This window comes from Corvus kubaryi, unplaced genomic scaffold (assembly GCF_017639235.1).
Source record: "Corvus kubaryi isolate FWS band 111438036 unplaced genomic scaffold, C.kubaryi_AGA036_p1.0 split3-73, whole genome shotgun sequence".
Taxonomy (NCBI): domain Eukaryota; kingdom Metazoa; phylum Chordata; class Aves; order Passeriformes; family Corvidae; genus Corvus; species Corvus kubaryi.
In genome coordinates this window covers 34,141,465-34,161,249 of record NW_024582091.1, presented here as the reverse complement: position 1 = coordinate 34,161,249, position 19,785 = coordinate 34,141,465, and the positions used below count along the sequence as shown (strand labels likewise).

Here is a 19,785-nt window from a genome sequence, read left to right as displayed (position 1 = left end):
GGCTGCTATCCATTTCAGTTTCTCTTAGTCCATTTCTTGAATTGACACAAATAACGGCACCAGTAGATTATGTTTTGTAGTCTTTACAACAAACATTTTTTGTTGGTTTATGTTATCAGTAGCAATGGCAGTTTCAGGCCTTTTCCTTTACTCTACAATATTTCTATTCATGATGGTTTTTATTGCTGTTTCCCCCTCCAGAATCATGTTTGGTTCAGGCTAGTTCCTCCCTGATAAGCAGAGAACGTTTTTCTTTTCAATTTTAAAACCCATTCTAATTTAATTATTTCAGACTAAATCTGGCTATTTCAGAAACTGTGAATTGTTCTATTGAACCTTGAAAAAAATGTGGATTGAGAATAAGAATTATAAACAATATAGACCCAATATATCTTATTTTTATAAGAAACTTGTTTCTTTTGTTTGTAAGAAGTTATCTATTTTTTTCTGTTATAATGACTGTTACTGCTCTCACTTTACTGTCACTCTAGAAGTTGGCACTGAAGTTTATTCTAGCTCACTACATTTTGAACCCATTCTCTTGTCTCATTGTCTACATGATTTTTGCAACTCCAAATGACATCTCCTCAGCCACCTTCCCTTGAGGGACTTGAAAATCTCCTTCTAAGCTTTAGTTGGAACCTGGAGTTTAAAATGAATTCTCCAGTCCTGCCCTTGTTGCCTTTACTTGCCTACTGATTTCTTTCACTTTGGCTGGAAAGCCAACTGCTCTCAGACAGAGCAGTTTCTTTTATACTTTTTGTTGTTGTCATCTCAGGCAAAAAATAAAATACCTGCACAAAACTGTAGGTTTCCCTCTGCTCCTTGGATGGGATTTCAGAGACTCTTTACTATCTCCTAAATTGTGAGGAGCTGCCATTCCACCCTTGAAGGTCTCCTTTCCTATTCAGAAAGGATAATCAGCTGCATAATGCATACTTTCCCTCTAGCTTTCTTCTTATTCCTGTCTTATGCTTAGTTAGGTATTTTTCATATCCAGTCATTTTTCCTCACAGCCTCTTGCCCATCATATTCTCCTACCCCTTGTTTCTGCCTCATACGGTTCACAGTCTTATGTTCTAGTGTTCTGCACTTTACCTGAGGGCACTTTTTTTCCCCTCTTCCTGCCTCCCCCAGTGCAGTTACGTTCCCAAGTTATCCAGCTTCTTGTGCTTCCTTTGCTCTTCCAGGGCCTGCCATTGTCTCGTGGCCTTTGTAAAGGAATTCACTTGACTCTACAGATGACAGAGAGAGACACAGGAATCTCTGATGGAGATTCACAAAATCTAAAACAAGTGCCCTGCACTGTGGAAACAAGTAGTCATATGGTGATCCTTATTTCTATCCATCCTTTCTGGAGCTACCGGACCCCTTCCAATTCAGATATTCTGTGATTCTGTCATTAGCTTAACTTTTTGCTGTGTTTAGGTAGGAAAAGTAAGGAATCCTGTTCCTAGTAAGAGGACATCAAAGCAAGGTAGATTTGTCATGTGTGTCTCTTCTGCTACTGTGTGCACTCATTCATTGAACATCTGTTTTAGACAGCGGTTGGGTGAGATTAGCCCAATTCATAGATGCTAAGAAGAGATAATTTCCTTGGGTACCAAAGAGAGTAAAGAAAGTAGTCACTTTAGTAACTTCAGTTACAGGCACTGAGTTTTCACCTAAAATTCATTAATTACACCTTGTGAATAAATTTCAATTTTGCTAAAAATTTGAATGTAAGAAATGAAAATTATTTAGGAGAAAGGAACAAAAATCAAATGCAGCCTTGAAATTAATTTCTCAAACATGAGATCACTACAGATTTCAGCACCAAAGTAGGAACAAAGGAGAGATTCAATAGAGCTGAGAAGTTTTCTCTGCACTATGAGAATGACTCAGGTTAAGAACAGAAAAGAAGACTCTTTTTTCAAATATACAAACTTTTACAGCAATTGCTTAGCTAACTGTTTTAATAATGAAAGAAATGCTTTTACTTCAATCCATACAGACAGTTTTTGTATGTAAAAGTTAAGAATAAACCTGAGGTCTTCATCAAGGATCAAAAATAATCAAGGTCCCCAGTTTCTTCCCTCAGTTCCTCTCCAGTGCAATTGCAGACTAAGAAAATAAATAAATAAATAAATAAATAAGAAAGAGGAAAATAAAACAAAACATACAACACAGAAAAGGAATATTACTTATTTTATAACTCCAGTCTTTTTTTTCCTTGGCCCGTAGAGGTCAAGGACCTCTACCACAGTCTGTACAACAGAATGAGAAATACCTCCACAAGTAGTAATACTTCAAGTATTTTACATCTAGAGACCTTAAAAAGATGTTTTCAATGAGCATTTTATACATTATATGCCTGGTTTCACAATGTAGAACCATATTCAATTTTTTTTTAATTTAAATGAGAGTTTACCTAACTTTGCTTTTATGATGAGTGCTCAGAGCATGCAATAAAACCCATTCACATTTCTTTTCTGACCTTTATTTTTTTCTCTTTGTTATTAATTATGCATATTTGGGAATGTTTGTCTAATCTACTTGAAATTAAGGGAATTATTCTACTTTGTTAAACATTAAGAATGATGTGGTCTTTTATGACATTATGGGACAGAGACACCTCCATTATCAGAATTCATTTGCAACCTCAACTTTATTTGTATCTGTGCATGATGAATTATCAGGCTGTAAAATCAGTTGCTGCTTCTTTTATCCTAAAGGTAGAAGCCTCCAGGGGTGCCACTGAAGTTTAAGTGAGGTTAAGAGAGGAAAAGCAGTAGAAATTTGTGTCTATACCCAGCCTAATGGTAAACCAGCATTTTTTTCTCACGTATTCCAGAGGAATAGAGTGTGGTACTCTGTATCATTTTAGTGATTCCTGCAGACCAAACATAATAGTATACCACTATTTATGTCTTTCATCTAGACAATTAACTATATTCTCCCCAGGCTGTGCTCTGGGACAAATTTCCCCTTTATATGCTGAAGTCTAGGAGTCATTACAGCTTGAGTAAGAGTCCACCTAAATTTGGTGGTTAGGTCTGTACTGAGGAAAGAACAGGATAATATCTGCCAGGGGAGATATGTCACCTTTTATTCATGACAAATCCTATGCTGGTGTTCAGAAAATACAACTCAGCTTCTATAAGATGTAACCTGTCTTCCTTTTCAGCTCTCAGAGGTGCATAAGGTTTTTTTCCAATGCAAAGTTCTTTGCAGTATGGTGTTGTTTTCTTCCATTTCCACTTCAGCATTACTTGTTAAAAGTGACAAGAACTGTGGCTTGTCCCATCCAGGCAGCATTCAAGAAAAGCTCCTAATGAGCCAAATGCTTTCTCACAGCCTGAGTTTGAACTTTCTATGCACTTGAATTCTTCCTTTTGTTATGTCAGTGCACGCTCAAATAAAGTTATTTGACTCCCCACTGCTTTGCTTTGCTTGTATTCTCCCAAAGCCCCCCTCTGCTTCCCCTCAAGCTCTTTTGGCCATACATTCATGGAATTCACTTGCATGTTGCTGTGCTGGATGTTTGGATCACTTGCCTGCCTTCAGGTGAAATCCTGGGCTATAATGAGTGAAATAGGTAAGCAGCCAGGGAGTCTATGTTGCTCACCAAAACTAACTTTCAGAATAATGTTTGTTTTAGTTTCAACTGACTTACTTTTTTTATCTCTTTTTCCTCTCTGATGCATAACACATAATAAGAACCCTTATTCTCCTATGAAAGGATGCTTTCTCCTTTGGGACCAAGCAAAAAAATGTTTTCTTAAAAGGTAATTTGCTTGGGAGATTTTCTTTGTGTGATTCAGTTCATTCTTGCAGAGAGCTCTGGATTTATGCAAACTAACATTTTCCATCAAACCATGAGGAATTAAGAATCAAGCATATTTCAGTTTGGGGACAAATATTTAAACCAATAGCAAAGCCAATGGGATCAGATTCCACATTTAATAGCTGCAATTTTTTTTCTTTGTTTTCCCAGACATTTTCTTTCCTCTGTTCACTTTTCTTATCTTTAGGAGATTCTTAAGACTAATATATCCACTAAAAGGAGAAAAAAATCAGTGGCTTCTGTCAGTCAAATGGACAGATACATTCTGCTGTGCAGACCATGCAGCTTCTTTACCTGCTTAACTTATCACAGTATCTTCTGAGCAGTCTATATCTGCCTTATCATCTACTTATGGTACCTGAAGGATTGACAGGTAAGCACTTCTAAAGTTTCTTTCAGTATATAAGGCAATTGAAGGCATTAATCACAGAATAAACACCTTAGTCACTGCTGTCCCTGCAGCTGAAAGAGGCTGGCACTGGCAGAGAGAAAGAATAAGAAAAATCAGGAAAAACAAGATTGCTGGGGTCTAATACAACCATCCCTGAAGTTAAAGGAAGATTTTTCACTGACATTAGAGGAGATGGATCTGCTGCTAAGGTCAGACAGGCCATAGACAATATTTGAAGTTTTCCACAGAACAGCTCATTGTATTTTTGAATTCAAACTCAGCTGAGCTGTGAACAAACTGTGAAGTGAGAGGGAAAGTAGATGAATTCTTTTCCTGAAATCTATAGAGCAGTGCCAGGAGTTTGGGTAGCCAGCCAGGGAAATGGAAATTCTTACTGCTGAGAAGTAATAGGATATAACTGATATTGCAAATACGTGATGGGATGATCTATGCACCTGGAATTTAAAAGTTTTTAGATAAAACATGTTTACCTAAAAAGAACAGGCAAAAGAAATAAGGGTGGCACTCTATGTTAGAGAGATGATTATCTGTGTTAGAGCTATTGTCTGGAAAGAAAAATTGTACTGTTCTTGGTGACTTCAGTTTTAAAGACCTACGGTAGGCGTTCTATGCAGTATGTAGTAAAACACCATTGAAGTTTCTAAAAATTACAGATGGTAATTATCTAACACAAAAAGTATTGAACCTAGCATAAGATAATTCTACTTTGAGCCTCATTACATTGGATAAAAGGGAACAAATTGGAGGATCTAATTACATTAATTATGGGAAAACAGAGTACTTCATACCTCAAAAGTGAATTTTTCAATCCTGGAGAAAATTATGAGAGATAATTCATTAGGAAGAATAAATACGGACAACCCATTGTGAAAGAAACTTTAAAGTTGTTTAACAAGAATTTTTGAGATGTCCAGACGGCACACCTCATAATTAAGAAACAGTATACCAATGTGTTAATACCCCTCCTACTTCAGGAGTTAAGTGAATGTATCAATTAAAAAATTTTTAAGTATATGTATATAGCAAAAGGGAGAAATAAAAGGTGAGAGTAATAACTATATGTTACAAACAGTAGCAAAGAGAGGAAAAAATGGATCTCCCAGTAAACAGGACAACAAGAAAACAGTTTTCAGGAATTAGTAAAAAAAGAGGCTAGGTTTAGTGTAAAAATTCAAAACAGAAATACTAACTGTGGCAAAAATTAAGTATAAATGGAAGTGTGTGTCTATCTATGTGACTATGTATGCTTGTCTGAAAGTACCAGGAAAAACAGCAGAACAAAGTTAAAAAGGAAGGTCTGCATTAACTGCTACAGAGCAGCATATAAGTGATTTCATTTAAAAGGAGACGTAGAAAAACTCACCTATAACTAAGTGTTAAGGGAACCAAGTAGAAGAAGGTATTTATAAAACATGCAGATAAGATAAACACTTTTGTGAAAGCCAGGAATTTTGCCTAATATTTATGAGGGATGAGACAAAATAATGAGGCAAATATCTAAAACTGCATCTGTTCCAGAAGAGTATAGGAGGTAAATCAAAAATCTGTTTGTCATCACTAATCAAGATGAACACCAGAGACATAATGAGCACTGGGCTGATGGCATCTCTTGTCCCCCTTGGTGCACACAAATGATCCTGGCCAAGTCAGGGAGACACAGGCACCAGAATATGTGGATGTAAGTATGGGAAAAATTAACTTAGAGATTTTCTCATGTAAGAACACCTTAATCTTCTCTGAGATCACTCACTGAATTTTGCAACAGTGATTTCCTACTTTAGTAGAAGGAGGTTCTAAGACTCTTCTTAATTCTAAAAAAATAGATGCAGCTGTTCATAAGTAGTTCCTGTAGAGAACCAGGAGGACCTGCTCATAGCACAGGAGAAGATTGTGCCATTTTGTAATTTTTCAGGATATGCATTATGCTATTCTGCATAAGACATTTAAATGTTATGTCTCAGAGTTTCTACACTGTGTGTACACACTCCATGCTCAGCATGGACATCGCTGAAAGGAAATTCATCTCAGCTCTGCTAATGGCCTATTGTAAGATAGGTGTGAATTTTAAATTGATGTGTCTAATTTTTCCAAGCTTAGACTTGGACAATTAACTATGAGATAACCTCAACTGTTATTTAAAATGGATGTTGAAATGGATCTCAACAGTATTTTGAAGGCAGAATGCCCAGCAAGTTTTCACTTGGGAGGCATAACAAAAGACACATCTGACCAGGTAATATTCTTATTAAATTACTACCACATGTGGACTCTTCAAGAGATTGTGGATATCATCCCAATATTTTAAAAACCCGATAAATCCTGACTAGTGAAACCTGGCAACAATGCTGAGAAAAAGAATGTAATTGTTGCTACAGTTTTTAATTGATAGAGAATAAAAAGCTAGAAATATAATTAGTGTCAATCATTATGTTTCTGGAGAAAGAGTTCTTACAGTCCTTATTAAACACACTTCAAATTATTCTTTTATGACATTGCAATTTAGTCAGTGAAAGATAAATAATATATTTACATTTTTAAAAGGAATTTTGACACATTAATATACAACATGCTGATTTAAGAATTAGTGCAACCACAGAGTACATCTTAAATGGATTAACAACTGCCTAAGTGACAGGTTCCAAAAAAGTAACTGTCAGTGTGGACATATTGTCAAATGAATGAGTTTCTAGTAGTGTTTAGGAGGTTACCTGGTAGAATGATCAGCATCTCGTCCAGTATTATTCAATGTAGTCAACAGTGGTTTGGAAGAAGATGCAAAATCACTGATGATCACGGTGGTGACTGAGAAAGGAAGACCATGGAGGTCAACAAGCAAGTAGCTTTCTTATCATGGCATGAGATTAAGGGATGTGCTATGTTTTTAAATTTATATTAATAAAGTTCCTTCTTTGTATAAATACCACAGCGACCAAGGCTTGCATCTGTTTGGGAAAATTATGTATTTCAAATAGCAACAAATGTTAAACAGCATAATTAAATATTTTGTGGAATTATACTGAAAAGCAGGGATCTTGAATTTATCTCCCTACTCTTCCAAGATGATTCATGTAGGATGCTTTCCGGTATAGTTTCTATGTCTAACCCATGTTCATGCAAGGTATCAAATGCATAGTTGGGGAAAATAGTCAAACTCAAATGAACCATTCCAGTGGAGTAACTACACTCCACTGAGTGGAGTGAGAAAGGCAATCAGAGCTAATTTGGAAGTCTGGCATATCAGCATGTATTCTGCATATAGGAGAGCTGTCCTAAGGGAATAATTTTCAGTTAAATTCTTCTTCATTTCTTAATTTATTTTTCCATATGATTAAATCTTAAGATGAAATAATTTTCTCTGTCTCTGTCTTGATTTTTAGCATTTCTTTTGACTCCATTTAATTTTATTGTCTTTTGGCATGCCTCAACTCTGGCCATGATTTGACCTTCTTTACTTTTTAATTACTTTTCAGTTTGCTTTTTTTTTTCAAAATGTCATATTTCAGGTTAAAACAACCTATGAAACAAAATATTTTACTTGGGACTAAAAGCTTTAAAACTGAATATGAAGGAATTTTGATATCTTTCTCTGACTGTCTGTCCATGCTCACTTTTCAATTTTTTTAAACACATTTTATTCCTTGGGGAGATGCTTGTCCTGAGGTGAAGGAGTGTGATAGCCGTATGATAGCAAAAAGCCCATTTTTTTATTCAGCACTGAATCAGATGTCAGCTATTTTTAAATAAGAAGCCAGCCTTGCTGGTCTGGGAAACACACACATGTAGTTCAAAGAGTGTAGTCAAACCATCAGCAAAGTGTTTTAATGTGCAGATGTAGAATGGAATTCCTGTTCTGCTTGTTTTTTTGAAAAACCAATTGTAGGTGGATTGGTGATTCCTGGTGACACCTGTCGTACCTGGATGCTTCTGCTTGGGAGTATTCTGACAAGGCAAACAGCTTCTAGCTGATTCCGACCTTTTCTTACCTGCCCTTTCTGCTCTTCTCCTTGCTATTTCTCCAAAGGCTGGTCACCAGCTGAGCCCTCAGTTCTTTGTCCCACCTTGGCCCAGCTGCCCACGGCTGTCTGCTCTGGGTGTTTGACCAGGACCTCCAGCCAGACACACTGACTGACACAGAACAGTGCACTTCCATCCTCAGTCTAGGGTGAAAATACCCAAGTCTTGCAAATGTCGTGGGACGCAAGGGAAGATGCAACCCGCTGGGCAAGTTTGGGCTCTCTTCTCACCCAGGGTGGATGGAGTGATGGTAAATAACACAACCACTCAAGATGCTCCATGGCAGAGGATAGTTTCAAAAACTCCACCTCCTCTGTCCCCAGATGTGTGAGTGCTTTTTCCCTGTGATATTCTATTCCATGAACAGATCACCTTAAAGCAGCAAATTTGAGCTAACACATTTGACTTTGCTCTAGAACAGTTGGAAATAAAGCCACTCAGACTAGAACACTTCCCAGACAGAATGCTGAAACTAAGAGTTATGAGGCAATTTAGGGAACAGTTCCTTTTGCTGCTCATTTTTTAACTGATGCCTCACAGCTAAGGCTGTCTGTGCCATAATTTGGACATGAGACACAGAATCAGAAGATTCAATAAACACAAGTGCTGGGACCAGGCTGGACGAAATGTGCAATGAGAAATGGTGCAAGAATTACCTGAGTCCCTTTTTCCACTAGCAAGGAACCATTGAAATTTTTTCATGCTCTATCTGCATTCTCTGTGCACTCACCTCTCATGAAAGGGGCACAAAAGGCACCTTCATCAACATCCATGAAAGGATTTCTTTATGGAGGATGAATTTTCCACGTAAAAGTCACTTTTAGGAATAATCTAAAGTTGCTGAGCAGCTGCAAGCCAGAAAATACAGACTGGTGCCTGTTATATTACATCGACAGTAAAACAATTTATTAAAAATATCTCTTTTTTTAGCTAAATTATTTAAACTTGATAATGTTCTTGATAATTGTCCTAACAGAAAGTATTGCTTTTGGAAAGGTAAGAACTGGAGAGCAGGTACAAAATTAATTTTGAAGCCTGGAAGTTTACATTTGTTCTTTGAGTTCTGGTGACCATCAATTACAGTTTTGGTTATTTTGTAGAATTTTGTTATTACTATTCTTTTATTTTAAATAGAAAAAAAAAGTTCCTGGAAAGGCAGAAAAAGCATTGTTCCTTCACCACAGACATAGTTACTGTATTGGCATGGTCAGTGTTTTCTCATTTCTCTCCACTAAACATGCTCTATATTCAAAAAGCTGTAAAACCAGTTATGTCCACAATGTTTGCTTTCTATTAGTAATTGAGACCTGAAGTTTACAAACTCTGGAAAAAAAGATGTCAAAGACATAAGCTGAAAGAAATACTTAGAGTTTCTATAGAAATGTTCAATTTAGAAATTCTAAACTCTAAACTTTGGAGCAGACAACCATACATAATTTTAAGAAAAAATATATATAGGCAAAAGTGGGTTTATTTAATAAGGTCTGAATTCACAAAATGAAAAAAAAAATTCAACCCAAAAAAACCCACCTCTATCATCCTGTGGTCTGTGTTAGCTACTGGATTAAACTATTTGGTATAAACAACAGCAAGGAGATGTTAGAGGTCAGAATTACGTTATGCTCTGATTAAACTGACAATTACGCATGGAAAAGCAGACACCTGTGGGAAGGACTGTAAATGGCTGTGATAAGGTCTCTCAAAGTCTTCTGCTTTGGTTTAGGCTGAGGCTGGTCATCCTTAACAGATTGAATTCAGCAGGGGAGAAGCCATTGTGTGGGTAAGGCCTATGCTGACACTTACCTGCAGGTTAATTATACAGTGACCCTTTGGGTCAACAGATACAGTTTGAACTCCCGTTGCAGATTAGGCAGCAAAATAATACTGTGAGTATGGAACAAATGAGATAAGCTTGGTACAAACTGCAAGGAACTGAGAAAACATCATTGTTCTTATGTTAGTATGGAAGACAACTCTGTGGCTTTATCTTTTTGATTTTTTCATAGACTTGGTTTATTTGTGGTGTTTTTAAACTCAATCTGTTATGTAAATGTTCTCCAAGGATTGTTTTCATAGAAAGGAAATCAAATTCACTTCTTTAGGCAGCTATCTAACTTCCCAGTCAGTGAAAGCCATGATTAAAAATGGCATCATATCAAAAGCTGTTACATGTGTGCTACCTGCAGCCTGGCTGCAGCCAGATATCTAATCTTTTTAAGAAAGTAGACTGCTTGATGGCAAAAATGGTAGAATTTTGAACACTTATGTGAAGTTCATATACAAAATAAATGCTAATTACACTGCAAGGTAATTGGGTCATGAGACCAGAATTAGAATGGAGACATTGAGAGGAGAGATTTGGGTGACTAAGTACCACAAGCTGTGTAGTTGAATGTGCCAGCTCCTAAATGAAACGGCATCTGCGACTTATACAAAACCAATGCTGTAAATGAAGTCATGGAAAACAACCAAAAAAGATATCTGGCCAATGACTTTATTATTATTTCCGTAATAATAACTGAGCTACTTCTGTTTCAACACATAAAGGCATAGACCTTTCTAGCTGAAATATATTAGTGCATGTATTTAATTCTTTTGGCTCAAATCCAATTGAAAGCTGAAGATACCTGCTTCTAGAGTGAAGCCTGGTGAATTAGACAACATTGCTCTTTCATATGATAGGTACTCTATTTTTCTCATTGGCTTAGAGAAAAAACACTCCTCTAATTTAAGGACTTTTTTCTTTCCTGATTGATGGTCATCCCACAGGCTGCCCAAAAAGAACTGCTATTTTGTGTCTGGAAGAGGAGAAGACTACTTTTTATATGTTGATGATTATTTAGTGTTTTAAAAAATGCCTCTCTTCAGAGCCCTCTTTATGAATCACGCTTGGGAGTACTTGAATCACATGGAAGTGGGATGCTAGGTATAAGCCCTACAAAGCTGAGACAGGCACCTGACTTCTTGATGACCTCTATCAGAGATGAGCTCTTAGACTGCTTTCACAGAAACTGTCTGATAATCATAAAACCAGAGAAAGTTCATGGAAAACACTTAAGGAAGAAGTATGCCTGAAACTCTGGTCCCCCACATGGCCTCATGGTCATGATTGTGCATGGTAAAGTCTAAGATTAAGATTTATACCATTAAACTCACCTCTTCTGTTTTGGCTCCTGAAAGTCAACAGCACTACCCACTCAGGAAGTGAGGGAAGTGTGGGTTGCCCCTTCTGTGGAGAGACCTGTTTCTGTTGGGGGTTCATAGGTTTTGCAAAGCAGATAGGGTTGCTCAGGTTTGGTTAGAAATAAAATCTAAGTGTGTGTGGTCCAAGTCAACTCCTTCTGTCAGGCCAGAATAAAAAGCATGAGCAAAAATACTCAGATTTCATCATGTGATGGGATGCAGTAAAAATATTGAAGTGAAAATTTCTGCAGAACTAGTTGTTTTTCTGCAGGAATGTGTTTTGTTTCCTCCTTACCTTTCTTCAGTTGTCATGAATAAAAATGCCTGACCAGTGTGACTCATGTGCAAGTCCGAATTTCAGGTTTGTAACATAAAAAGAGAAATGTCATAGAAGCATCTTTCTTAAATTGGATGTTTTTATTAATAACTAATTTTCAAGGGCTGTGTTGGTTTTCTGCTGATGAAAATGAAACTACATAAAAGTGTAATTTGTCCCTTAATAGAGAGAAGAAAGAGGGAAAAAGACAAAGAAGTGCTCATAGTGTTCTGTGAAAAGTAAAATTCCTTCTTTTTTTATCAGATAAAACAAGTAAAACTGTGTTCTTTTCAAAAACTGTTTAGTGAAAAAAAAAAGTTTTTATATGTTTTGCATGTATTTTTAAACACCTAAAGAAGTTTGCACAGTGTAGAATCTCAGCAGTGAGAACAACCTTTTTAGCAGCGGACTTAGCAAGAGCAAAGGCCACATGAGGCAGAAGCTGTGGAGGAAGCACAAGCATAGTCTGATGCACTCTAATGCCATTTTCTCTCCAGAGGTCTGTTAAAAATCCTTAGACTGAACAGAATTGTCATTACTGAATCTATCTACACTGCTGTTCTTAATTGGAGTGAAACGTGTACAGATGATGCCAGAGATGCTTAATTTTACTGATACTGAACCTGTTTCATTAATATGCATGTTGACTGAATAACTAACTATGAACCTTCTAAAATGTGCTTCTAATCACATCAGCGTTAAATATTAACTAGAAAGCTGACTCTGTCATTCAGTCACATTTTCATTTTCCCAGCTTATCATTATGTGGGTGTTGATAGAAGTAGTTACTTTTGCTGGTAATTTCGTTTATCATAAATAAACACATTTCTCATGGTTGTTATTTACTTAGCAGAATGGAGCAGTCCTTACACCGTGCAGCTGGGTGAAAGCAACATTCAATGGAGGACAGGTTTGGGGTGCAACTTCTAGTAAACATTTTGCCTCAGGGATTTTGTGCTATCTCTCTCTCTTTTTCCTCTTCAGGGAATATTTGTCCTAGGATTGCCGTATGCTCTCCTCCACAGTGGATACAGTGGTCTACTTCTCATTGTCTTGGCTGCAGCATTATGCTGTTACACAGGCAAAATTCTAATTGCTTGCTTGTATGAAGAAAATGAAGATGGGCAACTGATACGAGTGAGAGACACGTACGAAGATATTGCAAATGCCTGCTGCAAAAAGTTGTCTCCCAGTCTAGGTGGCATAGTTGTCAATGTGACCCAAGTGGTGGAACTGCTCATGACATGTGTTTTGTATCTGGTTGTTAGTGGGAACTTGCTGTCTCATAGTTTTCCATATGTACCAGTGACTGAGAAAACTTGGTCTGTAATTGCATTTGTTACTCTCTTGCCTTGTGTATTTATCAGAACTCTCAAAATTGTTTCCAAACTCAGCCAGCTTTGCTCTTTGGTTCATTTTGTTATCATCCTTGTAGTGATAACTTACTGTCTCACACAAATACATCAGTGGTCCTGGGCAAAATTCAGACTCTCCCTTGAGTTTGAGGACTTCTTGGTCTCTGTAGGGGTGATCATCTTCAGTTACACTTCACAAATATTTCTTCCCACACTTGAAGGTAACATGAAAAACCCAGGGGAATTTAGGTGTATGCTAAATTGGACTCACTTTTTTGCCTGTATCTTGAAAACAACCTTTGCACTGACTGCTTTCTTGACCTGGGGTGAAAAGACAAAGGAAGTTATTACTGACAACCTGCCATCATTTTTTGAAACCCTAGTGAATTTATGTCTCTTAACCAAGGCTTTTCTTTCTTACCCTTTGCCCTTTTTTGCAGCCACAGAAATTGTGTGTTCTTGTATTTCCAAAGGTAACCATTCCAATTACAAATCTCCACTACTTGCTCTGGCTGTAAGAGGCTCATTTCTCTTGTTAACTCTGTTGATGTCCATGTTCACACCACATTTTGCCCTGTTGATGGGTTTGTCAGGCAGTGTAACCGGTGCTGCTATGACTTTTCTTCTTCCTTCTCTCTTCCATTTAAAACTTAAATGGAAAAAACTGTCCTTCTTAGAGAAATGTGCAGATATTTCTGTTTTTATTTTGGGCTTCCTTTGTAGCCTTGCAGGCATAGTTTGCTCAATAAAAGGGCTGCTTGAAGTATTTGGAGGAGTGTAAAATATTTCCTGAATGACAAATAAGGATCAAATCTTATAAATGCTTTCACCCTGTTAGTCAGTATATATGAGATTTTGTCACTAGGTAGAATTAAGCATATGCTTAAATGTTTGCAGATTCAAGTCTTTAACTAGAAAATTATGTGGCTCTAAGCAATCTGGAAAATAACATTCATAGCCAAAAAGTACAAAATCAGGTCTCTTTAAAACATTGAGAAGAAAGGTGTTGGAGATGGTTTAGCATAAAAATAATTGTAAGTAATCCTACATAGTTTTAGCCATACATGACATGCACATCCTGAAATTACTACTGCAAGGGATTCCACCAATTTAGCCAGAAGGTTCATAGGGTTAGATACTGTTCAGTCTCAAAGCTATCAAAGCTAGCTTACAGGATGTAACTTGGAGAGGTCTATTATTGAAAATGGATGAAATATTATTTCACCTCATTGGCAAACTGCAATTCAACATGTGAACAGAACAAATTAGTGAATTTTGGTTTTTATGTAAGACAAATTCTACTACTTGTTTTTTAAATGAATAGGCAAAAAGAGAGCTCAGTTTAAAACAGCTTTGAAAGTGTGCTTTTATCACAACTTCAAATGGGAATACAGTCAAAGGCGCATTCTAACAGTTCAAAGTCTCGGAAAAGAGAATTTTTTCCGAAATAAGCTATAGCCAGTGACTGCAGCTTTTCTGCAAGTCTACCTCCTAAGATTCACGTCTCTGCAATGCAGCTACTCTATTGGTTGAGTGACTAGAAGTCTCGCTGGTAGCATGAAAAAGTTAACATGCAGTTCACTTTCCCTCTTAGGCAGGAAATTTCTTAGATCTGTGTATTTTATCTGATTCTATTAAAAGCTCAATGAAGTAAATCAAGTTCAATAAACAGACACAGTTAACTTCCGGTACAATTTGGTAGATCTTTAGCTTTAAAAGATATTGGATTAATAAAAAATCAGCATTGCAATGTATTTCACATTAGTGATAAAACATTATGACAAGAAGTGTCAGAGTGCTCTAATGAATACATATTATCTTATCATACTAAATCTCTGTTATAAAACATAATTAAAGTAATTAATTCAAAGAAGAAAGTGTGTGTTTTTATTATGAACAATTTCACACAACCTTGTACTGTGTCATATGGAAAAGTCTTTGTACATCAGCATAAGACTGGGTGACAAAGAGCCCAGCACTATCTGCTTAACTGAGCTATTTTTGCTATGTAGTGTCTCAGCATTAATGCTTCTGTCCTGCGTGAGCAACAGTTGCCTCTCAAGGCTAATTTGCTGAATGATAAATAACATGCAACTAAACTAAAGGGAGGAATTCTGGAAAGCCTTGTATGTCACTCTGTTCCTTTCTTGTCTGCTAATGTACGCCTGTCATGTGGAATAGCGATGAAACGTTTATTAAAATAAATTGCATTACTACAACATTATCAAGAAAACTGTGGAAATAGCTAGTATCTTAGAATTTTATTACTTATTTGGTGCAATGGGTCAAATTCTGCACTCAAATCCTCAACAATTTTAAAGATATTTGATAAAATTTGTGCTGGAACAAATAAGAGACTTTTTATTTTTATGTAAAATGTCAAAAATACATTGTTCATTGAAAGGGTTGAAAGCTTATTATTACTGCTATGACACAGTCAGAAAGATATTATTACTTGGATGATATTAATCAAAGGATATCATTACTTTCTGAGTGGAGGAGCTTCACAGATAAACAAACACACAGGAACAGTATTTGTTCTGTTTATCCTGTATACATCTCTAAGGACAGAGGGAGGTTGTCCAAAGAGTTTTGTAAAAAGTCTTTCAGATACTTTGCTTAAGAACTCTCAAAAAAAAATCTCTTTTCCAATCTCCTACTTTTATTTAATGTGCTTTGTCTCTAACTCTTCAGAAAATCTTGGGATTCCCTCAGTGCATTTGCTGTTGGGAAAACCTTGAAAACCAATATAAGCAATTTATTTTGTGGCAATTTTAGGAATTCCCTAGTTCATCACTGTGATTCAAAATTGGCTTTAGCTGTACTTTCTTCTCTTAGCCTTTTCAAGAAGTCAGTGCCCAGTCCTTTCAAGTCAAAGATGGTCATTCCCCATTTAATCATGCTCCCTCTTATATAAGGTCTTTCCTACAAGGATAAATGCTTCCTGTTTTATAACATATGTACTATTATTGTCCTTATTTAATCATTTATGTAATTTCTGTTAACATCAGGGAACAGCAAGGGCTATGATTAACAAGTCAATACAACTGTAAATGCACAAAAGTGAAAGTCATCCAAGTGCAAGGCCTCAAGAAGTCACTTACAAAAGCCACTAGATTAAGAGAGAAAGCATAGTTCAAGACTTTTTGTGGCCAACACTCAGCAATTTTGATGTGTGCCATTGTTGTGGGACACAGCATATGTATGAGCTTTGCTTTAAAGCCATGCCCAGACATCTTGATGAGAGACTGCCTTCTGGGGTCAAGTAAGTGAACCTCCCAGTTTGGAAAGGCAGAGATGCATATACACACCCTACAGACCAAGCCTGAATCTGGTTCTCAGCACATGATGAAGACAAATATTCGTGATGTAAGGCTAACTCACTGGATTTCATTTCCTAAAACACACAACTTCATCTTTTTAGATATAAACTTATTTCTGAACATTTCCCAATGGCAAAATTCTATTAAAAGGGCACATAAAATAATTGCAACTTTCTATATTAGACATTAAAATACCATCTATAGAATATGTTTAGAGAATCTGGAAAGGTGGCGTTACTATAAATTATGAACCAAGAGGATCTGCATTTATCTAAGTAATGACTGCTTGGAATTTTTGTCACTAAATTTATACTACCAATCATTAGAATAACTGAAACTAGGGAACTAAAAGGCTGACTAAATATTAGTATATTATTTTGGCCACTCCTGGATTATTCATTGTAATATGATGGTGCTTTATCAAAATTAATTCTGAAAGCAAACAACTGACAGTAGTGAACATGAAGAAAATGGTATAGAACAAATTTTGTGCTGAAATAAAGCATTTTCAAACACTCTTGCTTCATTTGTTCTGTCAGTAGAAGTATGAGTAAAGGAACCTGCTTCCTTTCAGCAGCATCACAGGCATTGCCCAAAATGCTTCTCCCATTTTGTAGGGAACACCAAACACTGCATTCCTAGTTCTGACAGTAGTCGTGCAGATTTAAGTCAACCAGATTACCCTAAAATTAAAATATAGGCTCAGCTAAGTTATCTTAGGAATTTCAAGTGTTTATTTATTAAGGCTTTTCAAAGCTTAAATCTGAAATTAGACCGAAAACCTTGCTCTACTGACTCAGTGGGAGAACAATAATTTACTTATGTGGAACAATGCTCTAGCCTCTGTGGTCCATTAACAATACTTAATTTACTTTTACACCAAAATTGGTCATCACTTTACTTCATCACTGTAGTTTATTTTTGACATTACTCTACCTCTTCTCTTTTTCCAGCAGTGAGATTGATATTTTTTCCTGACAACGCTACTAAAATGTTACAGAGATGTCAGAAGAGCGGTTGAAAAAATTCTTGAGGCTAACACTATTTCATTAACTCTTCATCCTTGATTGCTCACTTTATTTTTATTTTCTGAATTCTGAACTACATGTACAAAATGCACGTCATGGTAAACTCTGAAGAAGTGATTGTATAAAAATTGAACAAATAAAATGTCCTGCAAATGCTTCATTAACTCAAGTTACAATTTTCAGTGCTTCTTTTTAGAACTACCACATTTTAAAAACTGATAGCTGATTTCTAGAAATCATTTATCCAGTTCTTCTGCATTATTTATAATTATCTGGATGATATATTGGTCTTAGAAAATATTCATCTTCTAAAATGGAGTAGAAAAAGAAATATATCTCAAAAATATTTCTATAGTATTCTGAGATTTAGTTGTCCCAAGAGTTCATATGGGATATAAAATATTGGAAAATTTATTGTGTTCTTTAGTTGCTGACAATGTATGTAAAAATACATAGTCTAAAAATCCACCTAAATATTTTTGTTCTCAGCATAAGTATTTGTCAAGCTGTTGACACACTAAAGTTAACTTCTTCATTTTTCCACAGCGTCATTACCTTTATGTGGTCACCCCTCAGATGTCCAATATATTTGTCTTCAAGCTGTCTCTTGGAGGGGTGGGAGTTCCAAGATCTTCATTTTACAGTTTTGGGATGAATACTCAGAGCAGAGATGAACCCAAGAGGGAATCCCAAGGAATTTCTAGGTTAATACTTGTTGTTGTACCGTGCCTTTGTAGTGATCCTGACAGTCAACATTTCTTTTTTTTCTCTCTTATTCATCCTTCATTTTATCTCCTCTGTCAGTTTGTGCCTGGATAACATGAAGGTATATAGCACAGCAAGCACCGCATTACGCAGCATAAATATTTAACTGAAAGCTGCCTTTCTCATTTGTTTTTTTTTTTCTTTCAAGATAGAAATATAAAATTAAATAGCTAAATAATAATATATAGAGAGATGCAGCACATGGGAGACAAATTAAAGACAGAATAAATGCAACACAAAAAGCAAAAGAGGAGATGAGGGAAAAATGTGGAAGAGGAAAACTGAAAACTGGCAAAAGTTTGAGAAGTAAAAAGGAAAAGAAACATTACAGAAATTAAAAAGCTCTGAAGGAGAGAAGGGAATGGCAATGTGGGAGAATTCATTTAATGTATGATTTAACATCATCTATAAACATTTTCTACAGTTTTGCACAAGCAGTAATTCAAGCTATTCCAGTTAATGTAAGTCAATATATTCTGTGTGTGAACAGTTTTCCTTTGTTTCACTTCCCCAAATCTCTTATGAATTCAAAACATTTAAAATAAAATCATCCTCATCTGCATGGAACTACCTCCATATTTTATGTTTTCTGTTACCCAAAGGAATTTGAAAACATGCTAAATAAATAGTATTATAAACAGATTTGCTTTCTCTGTGTGTCTTTATCTATTCCTCTTCTTGACCTCTACTTCAGCAATGATTCAGAGATATGCACTGCTTCTAAGCAGTTATTGCCTAGCAGCCCCAAAGCCAATGCAGAAAAAGGTCTTAAAATTGGTAGAAGATTTTTCAACATGACCACCGTAGAGGCTCTTTTGCACTTTGGGCCAGAAACAAAGCTAATATCCCTGCAGAATTCTCTGTCTGGAAATGGCTTAGATCGATTTATGCGCCTGGTAGCAAACTGCACCGAGGTGGTAGTTGGGAAAAGCTAACACTGAGATGGCATTGTACTTACCCCTGTTGCTCCTTGGGTGACTCAACATGTAAAATGGCAAATTGTACCAGCATATAAAATAAAATATCCTTGTGAGGTCCTTCACGCTCACAATAGGATCTAATTAGACAGTTCCCCCAAAATCAGCAATGTGTGGGAGCAAGATCCAGTTCCCTCCAGAGAGTTTGGAATAGACCAGCAGGAGATAAGGCTGCCTTTGGATGTAACGTGACTTCTGATCCAAATTCTGCATGGATGCTTCAAAGCAAAGTTTTTGCTCCTACATTAAGACAAGTTTTGCTATATGCTTTCTATGCTAAGCTAAAGTGCTAATGATGGCACAAAGAATTATAAGAAATCAAGGATTTATTAGTAGCTAATCAAATAAATAAATGGGAAAAAGGATGGAATAATGGCCTTAAGGAACAAATTCGAAAGTGACTGGAGAAACAAAGAATGGGAAGAAAAGATTGAGTGCAGTAGAAATTAAATTGAAAGGTATAAGGTTAATCTTAATTTCACTCTGTGCAAAATTGAACACAATTTAAATCATAGATAAAATTTGAGGATTTCATCAAGGTTATCTTTTACCCTGATCTTTTGGCTTCAGTGATAGATTGAAAAGG

At 36.2% G+C, this 19,785-nt stretch overlaps 1 protein-coding gene across 1 annotated transcript in view; it reads left to right on the top strand.

The window, feature by feature from the left end:
* LOC121658989 (vesicular inhibitory amino acid transporter-like) overlaps positions 1–18,527 on the top strand; it is a 29,101-nt gene extending 10,574 nt beyond the window's left edge. Inside the window, exons 2-3 of the mRNA XM_042016656.1 lie at positions 9,229–9,248; positions 12,699–18,527. Of these exons, the coding sequence (XP_041872590.1) occupies positions 9,229–9,248; positions 12,699–13,887 (1,209 nt within the window). The 3' untranslated portion in view covers positions 13,888–18,527. The remainder of the gene's footprint in view (positions 1–9,228; positions 9,249–12,698) is intronic.
* The last annotated feature ends 1,258 nt before the right edge of the window (positions 18,528–19,785 follow it).